Here is a 19,012-nt window from a genome sequence, read left to right as displayed (position 1 = left end):
CATAAGCACTGAGAAAGTCTTGAACTGATATTATTACTTGGTATTAAGATGAGAAATGAAAAAATTTGGACATCTACTACGGTAGATTCCACCAATGATATTATTATTGCTTGGTATTAAGAGCATCCAATGAGAAATGCAAAAATTTGGACATCTTCTAGATTCCACCAAAGAATATGAAAACGTTTAAATTTTTACTGCCCTATGGTGGTCTTCTGGATTTTTGTACTGTAGATTTGGTATTCCTTAATATTTTTACGTTAACAAAATGACAAAAACACAGTAATTGGCATATGTATATTTTCACGATAATAAAGTTAATTCATTGGATAATGCTTAAAAATTGTATAGCAAAAGGTTGTTGTTGGAAGAGATAACTAGAGAACAAAGTATTCAACTATGTATACCTGAGGGGAAGTATATAATTCATTCTATCATTCCAAAAATAATTGTGTTATTATCTATTATTTTAATGATATCCTTAGAGATTCAGTTATTAACTTTAGCAGCCAATAATTACAAAGAAACCATATAGCTGAGATCAAATTAGCTAAATTTCAAGTCATGAAATAATAATAAAGCATGTTCCTTTTAATTTTATACAAACTGTAATAAAATATTCTAGTAACTGCCAAATATGCCAAATGTCTAAACAACACTATCTTGTAAAGAGTCTCCTCTGGATTTCCTGCATTTGATAAAAATATGACCACCTGCTGAAACAAAATCAGTAGGGGCTAAATGACTTACTTTCCCATATGAATGAGAGCTGACACCTCTGCAGAACTGAGGAATTCAAATATTACTAGAAAATATTCATGAACCTTCACACTCCAGCAAGCTATAAATTTGAATAAAGATGGTCCAACTTTGCAGCCGTTGTGCTCAGAAAAGAAATTTCCATATGTAAAACTTCCCCCCTCTCCCCCCCCCACACCTTGCACAAAAAATGATGAACATAATCCTTGACATTCAAGGATAGACAGGCAATTTTCTGGTACAAAGATCCAGTCTTGATTCTAAAAGAAAGAAATAAATCTCCTGGAGAAGTACAGAAGTAAGATTTTTATTTGCCTTCTTTTCTCCACCACCTTGGAGAGACTTCCCAGCACTACAGGGTCTCAGCTATTCTCCTCTCCCTTTAAAAATTGTTTAAGTGTATTTTCAAACTGTGATCTGCTTCAGCCACCTGTTGATCTTACAAGGATGAATACTAATCACCTCCATGCAGTTTTAATATCTGCTGATGTATTTGGCATTTAGCATGACATTTTCTTTTGAAGATTCAGTTTGATAAGCTTTTCTGTGCTTGGTTATTAACTACTAAATTACACTATCAGTAAAGGAATAACAGTAGAGAATTAACTTACAGTGTTATTCAGTAAAACAGCAGCACATCATGGATGTAAGATTAAAAATAATTGCACCATCCTGACTGTCAATTGGCACACAGTAAGGATTCTGTTGCACTGAGGAATGCCACTTGTACACAGTATAAAATGATTAACCTACTTCTGGGATTAGAGAAAAATTGCCTTTCATACATGGATTTATTATAAAAGAGCTGCACCTTTAAGAACATGAATGTGATGTAAAGATCTGTCTGTTACAACATAGCATAAATTGCTAGAAATCATCCATCTAATAGAAGTCTAGTTTTCAAAGAATTCTTGTGGCCAAGACTACAAGTAAAAAAAAATATCATGTAAATTGTTTTTTTTTTCTACTGTGCAATGCTTTACCCAGCATAGAACTCCTCATACTTATTTTTATCAATCAGAAGATAATTAGGAGGAACAAATTCAATTCTCTTTGGATAGTGAAGATTTTGTGTACATGTTGTAGTGTAGTTTTGTAAATCCTTTGATGGACAAAAATCTGATTATATATTTTGGGATTTTATTATGATAAAATTTTACCCTGAATCAACATAGCACAGCACAAATAATTTCACCATATAGCTACTAGATTTGTATATATGTAGATTGTGATCTGAAAATAGACTAGATCTACAATAACTTGCCATACTAAAGTCAAATCAAATCCAAATAGTAAGAATTCAAAAAATTATGAAACCAATTTCATGGCAAAAAATGGATTTTGTCTTTTTCTCTGTGTCCTCCTGAGGCCAAATACAAATATATAGAAATATTGACAGATGAAGTGAAAGCACGATTGGGAAAGAGCATTGTCCAATGAAAGGTTCAAGCAGATAAACAGAATTCTTCCTTTGCACTAGGTCAAAATTAAATATTATTCTATTCTCTACAAGATGGAGGGAGTAGGATCTTGTCGCCAGTATTGATAAAGCTAAAAAGAGAACCATACAGCCAAGCACTTTGTCTATAAGGCATCACTCTAAGGAACAGAGATCATTAGCACCATGTGGACTCTTGGTAGGAAGATGTCTGGAAGGAGTAGAATGACTCTTTTTCATATCACTCTCATAAGAATATTACTTTGGCAAAGCAGCGTTAATGAAAGAGACATGAAAGGCCCAGAATGGGAATAGGAATGACACATTCTTGCTTATGAACACAAAAGGTATGTAGCCATCCCTGGATCCAATATCTATTTTTATCCTCTACTATGTAATATATGGACAACATATAGACCCAGTGGTTAGTGCTCAAGACCAATTTCTGTTACTGAAAACTATACAGGTGTATAATAATTCCAAATCACCAAGGGATTGTGTATCTAATTTAATGTCTATAGTGACTTTCCATATGTATGGAGTAAAAGAAGTTAGGATCTCTCAGGATAGAGAAAGGTCTTGAGTTTGGTTTCCAACTTCAATAAATGGCAAATTAAGTACATGTTCTGGTGGGGAAAATAATAGCATTCCATGTACATCAGCGAACAGTGATATGGACCACATGATCATGGAAGCATCTTCGGACAATTCTGGCTCCCTCAGCTAGGAAACAGTGATGAGTACCGCTCCCCCCCCCGGAGTCGGACATATCTCAACAGAGGAAATAATTACCTCCCCCCCCCCGGCTCTTGGCATGCACTAAAAAAGTGCATTATAGACAGCAGCTTATCAAATCTGAGATTTATGCTCAGAAATCTTTTATAGACATATTGTCTCCAGATAGACAATCACAACTAGTTTTAAATTCAGCTTTGTTGGTATAAGGACAATTTATTAATTACCATAAAGGAGGGGGTAAAAGAAAAAGAACTAGAGCCATTCATCCTGGTAGAAGAGACTTGCTTATTTACCATAATATCTCTTTCACAGATAAGTGAAAGTAGGTAGCCATATTATTACCATAGTATAACATCTTAGCTTTAACATGGAAACAATCTAAGATGAGAGTGAGTACACAAGGTAAAGTAAATTAACCAACGATTGTAACACTACACATGGAGACTTTGCAGAAAAGCACCTTACCAAGAGTCACAAATTTGCTTCAAATCAGTTGATGTATTCATGCCCTATGACAGTCGGCTGCTCTTAATACTCTCTAAATTCTTCCTTTAATATTTTGCTTTCATTTTATACAAAAAAAGTCATGCAACTAAAAAATATGTTATCAATATTCCTCCATGCATGGTTGTGTGCATAATCTTTTTTTGGCTATAAATTATGCATATGTTATCAAAGTAATGGACTGATTTTTCTCTCTAAGGTCTGGATTAGGTCAGGTAAGATTTGGGAGATGACATTTAAATTGAAAACAATAAAGTGAGAAGGGTTATAAATAAAAGAGCTCAACTTGCCCTGTAGCTTCCCCATAGGCAAATAAATGAATAACTAATTCACTGTAACAACCTCATTGAATGTTCTCAGCTGTTGAATATTTAAGTTCTCAAAGCTGGAGGTAGTCAGACTTCTAACACATGCTAATGAGCCAACTAAGTTCATTTCTGCTGATGCCTCAACCCTTCCCCTCCCCCACAAAGAAAAAAAAGATCCCTTTATCTATGCAGCACAGAAAAGCTGAAGCAAAGCTACAGGACTGAGCAACAGGAAAGCAAATAAACAAAAAATGTAATGGAACACAGAAAGATGAAGTCCCACAGCAGACGGCTTTTGCTTTCAAGATCAAGTAATTATCAAATCTGCCAGTGGAGGAAAAAGCTTTTCTCTTTTGCATCTATTTCCCAAGCTGGATAGAATACCAAACTGATGAATGGCAGACCTTCTGAAATGTCATTCCTATTTTAATAGTAATTTAGGCTTTGATCCAATGGAATCCTTCCATTACAAAGATAATGGCTGTCCAGGCTTATCACATTACTGACTAGAGGCTCTTTAGACATTCCCCAAATCTGCTGTGAAAGGTTATGGTGCTATCTGCAGGACTATTGAGTGAGCAGAAGTTGACCTGCATAAGCACAATGTTAATTTAGCTCACACAGTTCATTTTCACTCTTTGTAATATCCCAAAAAATTACACATGTTAAAAAAGTTCATTATCTAGTTCTCCTACATAGCTGGAGCCAACTAGATTGGCATATCTCAGTAATTCGGTTAAAATATGACTCCCAACAAACAAGATGTTTACTGAATATTGTGAAAAATAAATCAGTTGCAAACAGTAAAACTCAGAGCACCAAAATGTTTAAGAGTGTTTACCCGGCTTATAAAATAGAAATACCTCTATATACTGTACAAGTGTTTGGGCTAAGATCACCTGATAAAACAATCTGTTTTCCTTGCTAAAGTAAGAAATGCAGTTACAAAAGGAAATAGTAGCAGCATTTATTTAGATTTGTTTGAAATTCTTGAAAAGCTCAGTTTTTCAAGGACACTTCTGTAATTTTCAGGGAAAGCTAGACTGTTACCAAGGCTCCCATCAATTTCACCTAGCTATGCCTGCACTTCGTCAGCTAGTATTCCATGTAGCCTCTTGACAATAGCCTGTCAGACTCTTTGCACTTCAGATTATGATGAAAACAAAAATAAAAAAGTTGAAAATGCAGAATCAAGAAATGGTTTGAGTACATCTTTCAGAGAATGGTCTCAAAGTACTCTGCAGTAATGTGATAAGCTATGCTTGTTCTTATATTGAATACAGGGATTTTTTTCCCTGTATAAAATTTATATTTATTCCTGGAAATGAGAATAAGAAACAAAATTATATTTGCCTAGCTAAAATTCCTGTGCTGGAGCAAATAAAGCCTGTTGCAGCAAAATAGAATAGAGATTGCTAAAAAATATCCATCCTACAATGGAATCTACATTACTAATAGATATTTGAGAGTTACAATATTAATTCAGTTTGGACATGTATGTATATGGTACTTAACAACTTCATAATTATGTGTCTATATAGGCACAAATTATTCCCATAAAATATATAGTAAGATACAAAGAATAAAAATGTAGAACACATTATTAACACAGTTTTTTTGATAGAAGCATTAACCATTCTATGATTATGATATTACGTATGTATGCATGTATGTATTAAATTTGTTGGTTGCCCATCTTACCACAGGGCAACTCTGGATGGCCAATAAATGTATTTATTTATTAATTTTCTTATGCCAACCACTTCTTCTGTAAGGTGACTCTGAGTGATTATTTATGATATAAATAACTATGTAGCTCTATTCATTTTTCATACTGTTTCCCTGCATGTCTCTTTATGATTGGTAAAACACCAATGTGATAAGGCTAGGAGCACTTTCAATATCAATAAAACTTATAGTTTTTCTTGTTGAAAATTGGAAGGACTGTGGGGAAAAACTTTAGATTTATTAGAGTAAAATATACGTAGACTGCATTTAAAAATCTGTATCATTGCATTTTCTATAGGAACTGATTTATCACGGACAAAAGAGCTCTAAGACTTCAAAGATGCTTCATTTCGTTTTCCTCTCCTACACAAAACCTCAATAAAAAATCAGTTCTCTTGTGTCTCAAAGTTTCCATTTGTGCCTTGAGGACAAAGGTGATGCATTAAAACAAATGGGAACAGTGTTTTTAGGTTGAATAAAAAAAAAATATTTAGAACATTTTATAGTGTTGTCAACTTGAAAATTGCTGAATCAATCAAAACTACAATCGGAAGATTTTATAGATCAGGGCTGTCCAACCTTGGCAATTGTTAATATTGTGCACTTCAACTTCCAGAATTCCCCAGCCCGTCATATCTGTGAGAGACACTTTTTTAAATAAAAGAAAACTTACTGAATTACATCAACCATAAAGAAGAAGCTTTACCCTAGATCTTTCCTCTAATTTGGTCATCATGACAACAGTTGCACTCCTTTGTTCCCACATCATTCTCCAGAAATCTCCAAAGGTCTCAGGAAGAGCTCCTTGGGTTGCGATGTAAGCGTTCTGCTTTCTGTAACCATCTATATAGTTAGCATTTATATAATCACTGCCAGGTATGCCTAAAAAAAGAGAAGAAAAAAGACATGATTATTGAATTCGACTATGAACAGTCATTTTTATTTTTATGTTAGAATGAGGTATAACTAGGGATTCCAGGAATGCTAATATATTGTTGCAGAGTATATAATAAAATCATGAAACCCTGTCCAAATTTATCTCAGCCCAACAAAATTAAGTTGAGGTTATTTTGAGTTTCTTTCCTACTCTTGATTTGATCTTTATACTATGTAATCATTTCTCCAGAATCCCCTTCCATATCTTCCCTAATGTCATCTATAAATTCCTTTATAACAGACATGTCGATGCGGCCCGCGAAAGTGGTTTCATGTGGCCCGCAAAGTCATCCTGGAAACAGTGAGGGAATGGCCCCCACTGCCTTGGCCCTGGCCCAGGCCAGCCCAGAACCAATGTACAATTTTGTGGTGGCCATCTATGCTGAAATGCATTCTGTCTTAGCTCCAAAAGGCCGTCCAGAAACAGCGAGGAACCAGTCCCTGCCGCATTGGCCCCCTTCCCTGGGTGCATGCTGGAGAGGTGTCACCCTTTGTGAGGAATGAAGAATTGGACCATGCCTTGGCACTTGCCCCAGTCTCACCCCCTTCTGCCAGAGACCCTCAGATCTGTCCCACTCCTGTCCAGGCTCCCACAGGCACCCTTGATGCCAATGATGTAGAGCTGACCACGCCCACCAGTAGGCCACGCCCACCCAGTAGGCCACCCCCCACCCCCCCAAGGGCAACCGCAATGCTGATGCGGCCCTCAATGAAATTGAGTTTGACACCCCTGCTTTATAAGCATAGTTTGGTGCCTGAAGAATTGTGGTTCTGACATCAAAGCTTGAAGACACTTCTTGGATGACAAGCAAAATGTCTTCAAGAAAAAAACAAAGAAAGTCCAGTTGCCTTTTGGAAAAACTACCTTTGGAATATTCATGAATTGGACAACTGAGAATCTCTACAGACATTTTGATTCAAAGAACTATAAAAAAATTGGGAAATTTCTTTTGGCTCAAACATGATACTCTTTCTAACCAGTGTCTTTTTCTTGTATGACAGGGGTACATACTATAGTTTCAGGACTACATAAAAGTGTGATTCTGGTGACCTCTAAAAGTTGCTAACAAAAAGACAACTGTTAATGTAACAGAAAAATAAATGATTAATTTACTGACTCTAATCTTATTGTGTATATTTTATTTAATATAGTAAACCAAATCAAACTGATTTTTTCTCCTTTTTTCTTGCACTATTTTGTGGGATTTAGTATGTATCCCATGCAAAGGCCAAATGTGACTTTTAGTGCTGTTGTAACTTTGAATAGTCACGAAACAAACTGTTGTAAGGGAGAACTATCTGAACTTGAGAGCTTTAAAGTTAGACCTTTTACATTAATTGCATATTTTAATGAGTTTGTTGTAAACTTGTATTGAGTACATTAGTTAATTTGAGATTGCAGCTGAAGGGAAGATATGTTACTTTTCTGAGACTCTTACAAACCTAATGATAGGATTTAATTGTTTAAACGGTGAAGAATGTCCCCCCCAAAATTCAAAAAACATTGAATTTTCTTTATCGATCCTCTATATTTGCGGCCACTTTTAGACAATGCTGATGCAATAAATAAGCCTGTCAAAATAAATAGAAAATCTGAAAGTCAGAAAGGAAAAAAAAAACTTCTAATGAACTCATTAAAATGTTTTTCATATATATCCCTTATTCTAATTTTCCACTAAAATATCTTTGAAGTAGAATGCTGACCTCTTCAGATCCTATTAAATTTCAACAAACTTTGGGCAGAATTTTTGAATTATATGGATTATTTATGAAATTTGCTTTGACCTGCAATACCATTGTTGGTGCCACTGAATATTGATAAAAATTTTAAAAAACTATATAAGAAGAAACAAGTTGCAGCCAGAATTTGGCGTTTTCAATGCTAACCGGGAAATGATAATATTTCTGTTTTTGTGTGAAAGAGGGAAGAAAAAAAAGGAAATAAAATGATCATGAATACTAAATATAAATGAAAGGAACTGTACTTTAATTAATATCTCAGATTATTTCTCATTTTAGCCTTCTTTCCTAGCATATGGACCTTATATCTAAAGAATTTAGTTTTAGTAGGCTGTAACTTTTAGTTTTAATAAGTATCTAAGTAATAATATCTTAGATACTAAATTACATTATCTATTACTATAACATAGAAGGATAGCAAACTCTTAGTTAAAGTTTAATTCAAGACATAATCCCATTGCAGTTGGTGAAAATATAGTTCTATATACATGTGTGCAAAATACTGTCATTCTATTTTGTAAGAGCTACCAATGGATGTGTACGTAAGACGAAATATTTTGAAAAGTAAATGTCAGCACAAAAACTCTTAAATTATAAATAATGGAGAAATGTTGAAGGTTCTGTATTTCTGATTAGGGTCTGACAGTCCTTGGGTATGCAGTGGTGTAGCTCAATGTAATCTGTAGAACAAGAGCGTTGCCAGAGTCATGGGAATTGCTATCAGCCATTTCTTCAAGTGTTTGGTACATATAGTAGCACATATAAGAAAATTCTAAATATAGAGCAAAATTTTTTGGGTAATAGCTCCCAATTGATATACACGGAATACATTGTTTTATACTAGCCAGATTATTTAGAATATAGCCATGTACATATTATGCAGAACAAATCTTATTGATTTAATTGAAACAATTAGACCAATAGGTACCATGTTTTCCCGAAAATAAGACCGAGTCTTATACATATATTTTGGGTCCAAAAGTCCCATTAGGGCTTATTTTGGGGGGGATGTCTTATTTTTCCATGTATAGCAGGTGGCGTGCACGCAGGGGCCGAAGGCATTCAGCAGCAGCCACAGCCCACTAGCACCTTGGCCGGTGCTTTCTGGGGCTATCTAGCCTACACAGTGCAGGTGAGTGGGAACACTGCTATCACTAGGCTGGCCCCAGCTGGACGCATCAAACAGTGGCCCGCCCACTCTGTCCCACCGTATGGTTACTTGAGGCTGCAACAGGGCAGGAAGCCATGCAATGCACGAGGTGAGGCAAGGTAGGTAGCGGAGCTGCCCACATGCCTCACACCCGTGCACCTCAAGACCCCCACAGCCAGGCCACCAATGCCTCATTACCTAACTCACCTCACTTTGTGGCATGGGTGGCAGGGCACCCTGGCTGCCCCTGCATGCCACCTGGCTGCAATACCCTCCTGCCCGTTCCTTTCTCTCTGGGGGTCAAGCAGAGCCACTTGAGGTGGACCCTGTAGGTGAGGGGTCCTCTCTCATGCAGCTTTGCTCCTGTGTTTGAGTGGTGCCTGCTGATGCCCAGTGCTGCCCTTGCTAAGTCTCTGTTGGAGCTAGAATGCTGCTGAGTTTCAGCAGATGCCGGCCTTGCCCTGCTGGAGAGAGATGAGCCCATTTCAGTGCCTGGAGCCCTTGAGGGATTTTCCTTGCCATGAGGTGAGGTGAGTTAGGTGGCAGGAGTGGAATTGCCGCACATGCCCCACATTCACGCACCTCAAGACCACTGCAGCCAGGCCACCCACATCCACCACCTGCTCTGCCTCAACTCATGGTAATAGCACCAGTGCATTGTGTGGCCTCCTGCCCTCGTGTGGCCATGAGCAGCCAGACTGTGGGACAGATTGGGTGGCCAGCCATGCAGGTGCCTGCTGGATGGGGCTGCTGCAGCTGGTGCCACCACCATAAGACAAGGCAGGTGGTAGGGCATGAGTGACCTAGCTTCAGGGGCCCAGAGGTTCATGGATGCAGGGCGTGTGGGGCAGCTCCACCCCACCTGCCTCACCTCACCTTGTAGTGGTGCTGTACGCCCTCCTGCCCCATTGTGGCCGCAAACAACCATACAGTGGGACAGAGTGGGCGGGCTCTTAACTAGGGCTTATTTTTGAGGTAGAGCTTATATTAGGCCCACACGTAAAAATAATGCTAGGGCTTATTTTCTGATTAGGTCTTATTTTTGGGGAAACATGGTATTAGATTGCTGTTTGATCACATTTTGATTTACTGAGGAATTGAAGATAAAGGATCATAGGAACTGTTCAAGTACATTAGAGCTCATATTCAATGCAGTTGAACAGGACATGGGGGATTACTGTTTTTACTCTGTTTATATTGGGTTTTTTATTGTTTGTAAGCAGCCTGGGATTACTGAAAATAAGCGGACAGCCATATAAGTTCTTTAAAGAAATTCATAAATACATTTATTGTACTCAATCTATAACATATTTCAATAATATTGCAGTTAAAAGTTTTTAATTGAACTAATAAACAATTAAAAAGTCTTATTGCATTTTCTGCATGTTATTTACAGTATTTTGAAATCCATATAAAACATATTAATTCTTTTGCATGTTTCTTGTAATAAACAAATTCTATGTGTGGTATCTTAGCATATTTGTTTTCCTTGGCATGATATATTTTTATATTATGTGACAAAGACGAAACGGATATTATAAAAAAAAGTAATGTATATAATATTAATAATTGTTAATCCAAGTAATATCGCTGAAGTATATGCATTGTTATTTTTTAAAAATAATTTTATTTTATTAATTAATAGTTAAAGGCCAAATTATATCATGACAAAATTAGAAGTGGAGATATAGATTATCAAATCTATTTGGAAATATCAATTTTGGAGAATTTGCATTAAACAATAAACAAGAATGAACCTCCACTATTGCTATCCTTTACTTCAAGCAAACCTAGTTAAAAAGTGTACACTAAGCCTTTCAAAGCCATAATTTTCAACAAAACAGATTTTGGGATTTACAAAGTTTCTGGAGTGATAAAAAGCTTTTCAGGAATTTCCTGAATGTGGAAATACGATTTAATGATTCAGAAAATAACACAAACCTTCCATCTATCAAAAATGGCAAAAACAGATCAAAAGAAGAATGAGATGAACAAGAGAAATATACATCTAGTGTGCATTATAATTGGCAGATATGGATTTATAAGAGAAATATTTTTTCTAGATAACTTGGGGGTACATTTAAAAATATCTGGTATTGTTCTGTGATACATCCTTTGCTTCAAAATAAAATACATAAATATAAATCACTAAATAATGTACACATGGAATAACAAAAATCCTTCCCTGCATTAGCAAGATGATGAGACAGCTGGCATCTAGCCCTGACAACTCATATATTAACATCATTCAGCAAAGAGGAACATACTGCCAATGCTTATTATAAGATGCTCCTAATATTTTTTGAACCCACTGCTACTGGTATGCAACTGTGATTCATTTTTATATTTTGAATTCATTATGCTTTTCTTTAGTTACAAGAAAAAAGTGAAAAAAGAAAAAAGCCCCCAAACAATTATATTACATTTAATAAATGATTTAGCCCAGTAACAATAAGATGATTTTTTTTTTAAAAAAAGTAAGTATAATTGAGAAATGGGTGATTTAATCAGTTATAGAGTTTTTGTATAATGTAGGTTATTATACTTAAGCTGAAAGGCTGAACTTTTATTTTTGGTTATTTTGTTGTATTGTTTCTGTGTTTTTAACTGTACACCACCCAGAATCACGTATGTTTGATGGGCAACTATATAAATTTACCAAAGAAAGAAAGAAAAGGATGAAATGAAATATGATTGCTTCTTTCCTGGAAAATATTGCATTATATTTGGAAATCCAATTTGAGGGTATAGAAAGCCATGTTGATGCTATTTAATTGTACAAGAGTTGGTAGGTATATTTCATCACAAGCATAACAATAATGTGGATATAGTAATCAGATATCAATCATTTTAATTTCCAGGGTTATTTGCTGTTATTTTTATAAGAATGCAGTTGAAAAACATTTCAGGGGTAAAAAATTTTCTTAAGGATTGTGAGAATCTAGTAGAGGCTGTACATAACTCCTGAGTTTCTTGTATCTTATGAACAATTTATGTGCCAAAATGAAATGTCTGAAATCTGGCTGTGAATTGGTTTAAGAAATAAACATCTAGCGATAAAAGAGAATATCACTGCTAAGTTCCATCTCATTTTGGAATGAAAGTAAAATATTAATTAGAACATAGTGTCTGGGCAATTTTTTTATCAGAGGAGGGCCACATAAAGAGATGATGTCTCAGGAAGAATGCAATGGCAACTGACTTTCTAAATTATTAACTTATCCACATAGTCGCCAGAAATTAAGAGTTATATAGTCTCATGCCTGAGCAGGGGAGTTGGACTGGAAGAACTACAAGGTTCCTTCTAACTGTGTTATTCTGTATCATATTTTCCAAATTTGTTTAATCCTCAGGTTTTGAGTTTTGACTCACATATATTTAGAAACAGATATGTAAACATACATACTTCATGGAACATGAGAAACCCCACAAAAAATAGCATTGGTTAGACCAGGGGTCCCCAAACCCTGGTCTGTGGGCCAGCACCAGGTCGCAGCATGCCAGAAACCTGTCCATGCAAACAAGCAAAGCCCCATCTGCAGGATGCAGGCAGTACAAGGAACAGTTGCTGGAATTGGGTATGTCTAGTTTAATGAAGAGAAGGACGAGGGGGGACATGATAGCAGTGTTCCGATATCTCAGGGGCTGCCCCAAAGAAAAGGAAGTCAAGCAATTCTCCAAAGCGCCTGAAGGCAGGACAAGAAGCAACGGATGGAAACTAATCAAGGAGAGAAGCAACCTGGAACTAAGGAGAAACTTCCTGACAGTCAGAACAATTAATCAGTGGAACAACCTGCCTCCAGAAGCAGTAAATGCTCCAACACTGGAAGTTTTTAAGAAGAGACTGGACAGCCATTTATCTGAAATGGTATAGGGTTTCCTGCCTGAGCAGGGGGTTGGACTAGATGACCTCCAAGGTCTCTTCCAACTTTATTATTATTATTACTATTATTATTATTACTATTACTATTATATGAAACCATGCCCCTGTGGTCCACAGGAAAACCTCTCTCCAGGGAACCGGTCTCTGGTGCTCAAAAGATTAGGGACCTCTGGGTTAGACAAGCCGGGCACCATGGCATGAGCCTGTAATTCAGCTACTCTGTAGGCCCAGGCTGGCATGTTACTTGTGCTCAGGGCTCTGGGCTGCAGTGGACTATGCGGATTGGATGCCTGCATTAAGTTTGGCATCAATATTGTGATCCCCAGGAAACCGAGAGACACCAAGTTGTCTAAGGAGAGGTGAATTGGTCCAGGTCAAAGATGGAGCAGGTCAAAACTCCTGTGCCAATTAGATACTAGTGAACTTTCCTGCTGTTGTTACGATTTACATCCAGTCATTCTTCATGTATAGTACTAAACACAAGAGGTTGAATGTTTTATCTGTACAAATGTAAGTAAAAGAGAGCTGTATGGTGGGGATAGCACAGGCCTCAGTATCCCTTTTATTTTATTCAGTGAACAAAGTTGTCAAATAGCTTTAATTAGACTTCACACTTTATTTGCAGAGTGAAATTGCATCATGGAATTGTTTCAAGTCTTGACAAAGGCTAAGTATTGCACAATCTTCACATTTAAGACAAATTAAACCATAAACCTTTGTTTTAGGGATGTTTTTCCTAAGAAATGTGCCACTTAAGGGAATTTTTAAAAGAGAGTTAAAATTAATAGGATTAAGCTTCATAGCACTTGTAAATAATTATCTTCAGAAAATAGATGAATTCACAAAAGGGAGGAAAATGTACTATTGATGATGAGTATATATGGGTGTGTGTGCATTCACATTTAGTTTCAGTTGCAGAAAATTAAATTAGATGTACATAAAATGTTTTTCATGGTGAGATTAGCCTGTAACAAGGTCCATATTTGTAAGCAGATTAGTATAGTTAATAGTCAGCACACATACACAAAGGGAATAAAACTCATTAGAAAAAAACAATAGTGAGAACAAACTATTTAAATAATGAACAGTTATGGAATTTCAAAATGGCTTGCACAAAAGGCCAAAGAATGTATAAAGCAAAGTTGAATATAAAAAATCATGAAGTATGGCAAAAAGAAAAGATAATAAATAAAGGAATTTTGTTAAATTGATGACATCTAATCTTTTCTTTAAAATGGGTGTGGGAGAATATATATGGAATTAACTCATTTTATTCTTGTAATAATTTGTGAGAATGATAAAGATGTGTGCAGAGGCTACGATTCTAAACTGACTTAATAGAAATAAGCATCACTAAACAGGTGCTTCTTTTTGACTTGGTAAGTACAAGAATGATAATGAATTTTCAGCTAAGCAGAGAACATCATATTATCCGTATTTCATACTAATATTCTGATGCTGATATAGAATTGGCTTTTAGAGCCAATGCTATTTCATGTTAATTCATGCTGCACTCTAATGAAATATTTAATGAAAAATAGTTTTTTTAAAAGACCTAAATCTACCCTTAAAAGAATAAAATTTAAATATGCATTCTAGACTAAACACATTGAAAAAAAATGTTCTTTAAAATTTCTCTACCAAACTAGTCATTTCTATGGTAACACCAAACAAATGCAGCTGTGAAATGAATGTAATACAAGATAGCACATATATTGTCATATTTGGAATGTTTACTGTTTCTTTGGAAGTTAGAAATATTGCTTGGAAAACATATTCATGATGTTATAACTCAGACTTTAAAGATAGTATTAGTATTTCAAATGTAGTATTTTAAAAGTATAAAGGAGCTTTTATATATTTATTTACACAAAACTCTTACAAAGAACCACTCAAAAAAAATCCAAAGACAAAAAGGAATGTATATAACTACTTTTCAAGATATTTAATTCAAGAGTCTAAAACTGACTGCTCTCAAAATGACTGGATCAATGAGAATATGTCCAGGAAACTCAAGATGGAGCCTAATAATAATTTTGCTTTCATCAATGGTACAAGAAGGATACAATTTATTCTGCAATTATTTCAATATATGCGTCAGAAGTTTAGTATATCCTTGGGACGAGTGTGGTGTATATATGTGGTATTACAAAGAAAGTGAAAGTGCCTTTCCACCACGGCTCATGGGAGGAATTTCACTGGCAGAAGATAAACGTTAGAAGTTATTTTAGATGCCACAGCAGATTGATCTGAAGGGATGTAACATAGTGATGCCTCCAATGATGCAGGTTCTGAATCTGAAACAAGAATGTTTGAGATCCTGCACCTATTCAATCAAGTGTCATTGGATAACCTTAAACAAGGCAGATTCTCAAAGCTATAGTCAATTATAATCAGCTACATCTGGAGCAAACTAAGTTGGGATGGTGTATGATAAGCTGTTTAGCATGTAAATATGATTAGGTTAGGCATATTAAATGAAATCTGGTTTCCAATTTAATACAACCGATTGTGGGATTGAGTGATTCAGAGTCACCAATTGTTGTCACATAGATTTCCAGGATAAGGTCCATGCAAAAAGCAAGTCAAATATAGCAACTTTAAAAATAAAATTAAATACTATCTAACTAATATTTAGTTAATTAGAACTCTGAATATTTTGAAAACAACTGAAGTATGAAGGAACTTAATTTTAGTTCTTTGTTAACCCTCAGACAAACTGGACCATAATTGTAACTGACCAATACATGGTGGAAAAATGAGCAGATGATAAATTATTTGGAGATTCCTACATATATATTACAATATAATCAACTTTCTAGCCTGGCATCCTCCAAGTAGATGGATTTTGTGAGGAAAGGCTTATATAAACAGAAGAATTATAGATGAGGTTGGGAAATTACTGATGTGACTGGGCATGTTTTCAGATTGAAAGGATTATATTGTATGATGCGAATGGAGAAGAAACTGGATAAATCAAAGCCTGATATTATGAATCCACAAAAATGAAAAGCAATTTAGAAAGCATAATAAACTGAGTTATGTTCCTGAATATCCTAAACTGGGATACAATCTTCTATTGCAATACTTTACAGCTATTGCAGATACTCTTATCAAGGACAGGACATTCAAAAGTTTGTAAGGGGAAACACCAATTAATCCAAATAAAATGATATTTGGACTTGAGAGTTTGATATGGAATAAAACTAACACTGATAAAATATCAGTTAAATGAGCATTATAGCTGAAAGAAGTATAATTACATGTATTCTTCATTTATGATTGTTTGCTTAGAAACTGTTTGAAGTTAGGATGGTACTGAAAAAAGTGCCTAATTACCTGTCCTCACACTTATGAAAGTTGCAGTGTCTCTACAGTCATGTAACCATGATTTGAGTGCCTGGCAACCTACACCTATTTATGATAGGTGCAACATCCTGGGATCATGTGATCACCGTTTGTGACCTTCCAAGGAAGTCTGCAACAAGCAAAATTATTGGGGAAAGTAGGACTCACTTAATGATTGTGGCAAAAAAAAAAAAAAAGATTATAAAACTGAGTGTGACTCACTGAATTACTACATCCAGTGGTAATTTAACAACTGGTTCTGTTCGTTATCATCACCGGTACGACACACCTTGCATATTCATCATCACTGCTGCGACACACGTCGCACTATCATCATCAGTGGCACAATGCGCATTGCATTGACATCATCAGTGGCACATGCATGTCACATTGACATCACAGGCGTGACGTGTGTCGCATTGACGTCATCATTGGTGTGACACACCTCACCATGGCGGCATCACCAGCACAATATGCATCACAGATTTATGGTAACTGATTCACCAAACTCAACAAAAAAATAGGTATCGGTTCTACTGAACCGGTGCAAACCAGCTGAATCCCACCACTGACTACATCCCTTAGTGATGGAAAAACCAATCCCAATTGTGGCTATCCAGTTGAGGACTATCCATGAGATTTTAAAAATACATTTGAAAAGCTTTGTTATCAAAATATCTGATAATCAACTCCACAAATGGAGCCATTTTCCTTCAAGAAGCATTTGCTTGGCTCTGTATAGCATGCTTGAAAATTGCAAAAAAAAAATGCAAATACTGTTCTGTCCCGTTTCTGCTTGTTTTAGGTAACATAAGATAAAAATGCTCTTTTTATTACTATGAAGTACAGAATGATTTAAGATGAACATTTCAGAAAGGAAATAATTAATGTTATCCAGTTTATTTGAGTGAAACCTGTCCTTACGTCCAAACATAATTTATTATCTGTGGTAAGAGTTTAACATGTACTGGCATTTAAAGAACTATTTCCTGTACAAGAACGTAATGTTGATATCCCCAAGTTCATGACCTGGTTAATTGGGTTGGCAGGTTATACTTTAGAAACAAATTTCTGAGACACATTTTAATTTTTATAGTTATCATTTATCAGCATAATCAGAAACAGAAATTAAATACTACCTTAAAGTATGCTTATTTTATTTTTTAAAAATTGCTTACAATGAAATTTAGTTCATTTTTTTAGGGTATTTACTGAGAAATAAATAGCTGTACTAAAAAAAAAAAAAGCCCTGTTTTTGTTTCAAAATTACCCAATTTCAATGTCTACTAAATAGTTTGGCATATGACAAATAATTTTTCTTCATTTACTGGTAACTGAAAAACCTAGAGTAATGAATAATATAATAATTAATAATGAATCATATAATAATGGAAAAATTAGGATTATGTATGTAAATAATTTAATTTGGAATTCAAATATACATGTATATAAAGGGTAAACATTATAATAGTATTGAATTCCCAATTATAGTAATAGAATTCCTACCTGAATAGTTACTACCGCTAAATTCACCCTAAAATGTTTTCACATTTCTAATTCTTACTCTTTCCACTCTTTTTACACTTCTTAATGAAGTTTTTAAAAAACAATGACTTGTTCAATACAAGGAATGGGCCAATAAATGCTTTTATTAAACATCAGACTTGATTTCTACTTAAAAACCTGATACTGCTAACTATATTTTGTTAAAGGATCCAACAAGATGCAGCTATGAAAATGAGTTAAATTCAGTAATTCCACAGCTTTTTTAAAATTTTAATTTATTAAAGCCAGTAATAGCGTTTGAAAAAAAAAAGTATACATCTATTTCATTCAACAACAAGAAAATCCTGGTAATGTTACATATAAAAATGGAATATTAAACTTGACCAGTTTCCTTAGAAGGCTTTAAAAAGTCTGGGTGAATGAATTTGAATTTGAAGTCAGTGAATCTATCTTTTTATGGTACTGAATTTCTTTTACTGCAGCAAATACTCATAAACTAATGAGGAAGATATTTTAAACGGACAACTACATTTTGCTAAGGTTAAACTAGTTAATTTATAATCTTTTCAGATTATATTGGTGTAGTTGTAAGCAAATTTGTACATATTAACAACTTTCGGGGCCAATCTGATTATTTATATATATTATATATATATATGCAACACTTTTCTCTGTATCACTTTTCTTTAAAAGTATGAGAAATTGCTCTTATTGAAAACAAACATCTTTGAGGAACAATACAATAAAAGAGAAATGAAATCATATTTCATCTTCACTATTTATTTATGTGCTTTCTAAATCTATCCATCAAAAGTGTCTCAAAGTGTTATACAAAGAAGGATAAAATACATTATAATAACAAGGAGGCTTATTAACTCAGAGGATTGTTATTAAGTACATTTCCTTAATAGATTGCCTTCCTCCAAACAAAATTTATTTTGGACAGAAATTTGCAATTTAAAGTGCTTGCATTT

At 35.0% G+C, this 19,012-nt stretch overlaps 1 protein-coding gene across 50 annotated transcripts in view; it reads right to left on the bottom strand.

The window, feature by feature from the left end:
* PTPRD (protein tyrosine phosphatase receptor type D) overlaps positions 1 to 19,012 on the bottom strand; it is a 478,865-nt gene that overhangs the window by 51,418 nt on the left and 408,435 nt on the right. For all 50 annotated transcript variants that reach the window (XM_039356096.1, XM_039356097.1, XM_039356101.1 and 47 more), the window contains one exon: positions 6,182 to 6,357. In XM_039356096.1, the coding sequence (XP_039212030.1) occupies positions 6,182 to 6,357 (176 nt within the window). The remainder of the gene's footprint in view (positions 1 to 6,181; positions 6,358 to 19,012) is intronic.

The sequence above is a fragment of the Crotalus tigris genome, unplaced genomic scaffold (assembly GCF_016545835.1).
Source record: "Crotalus tigris isolate CLP2741 ecotype Arizona unplaced genomic scaffold, ASM1654583v1 scf7180000018786.1720131, whole genome shotgun sequence".
Lineage (NCBI taxonomy): Eukaryota > Metazoa > Chordata > Lepidosauria > Squamata > Viperidae > Crotalus > Crotalus tigris.
This window is presented reverse-complemented; position numbering and strand designations above follow the sequence as displayed.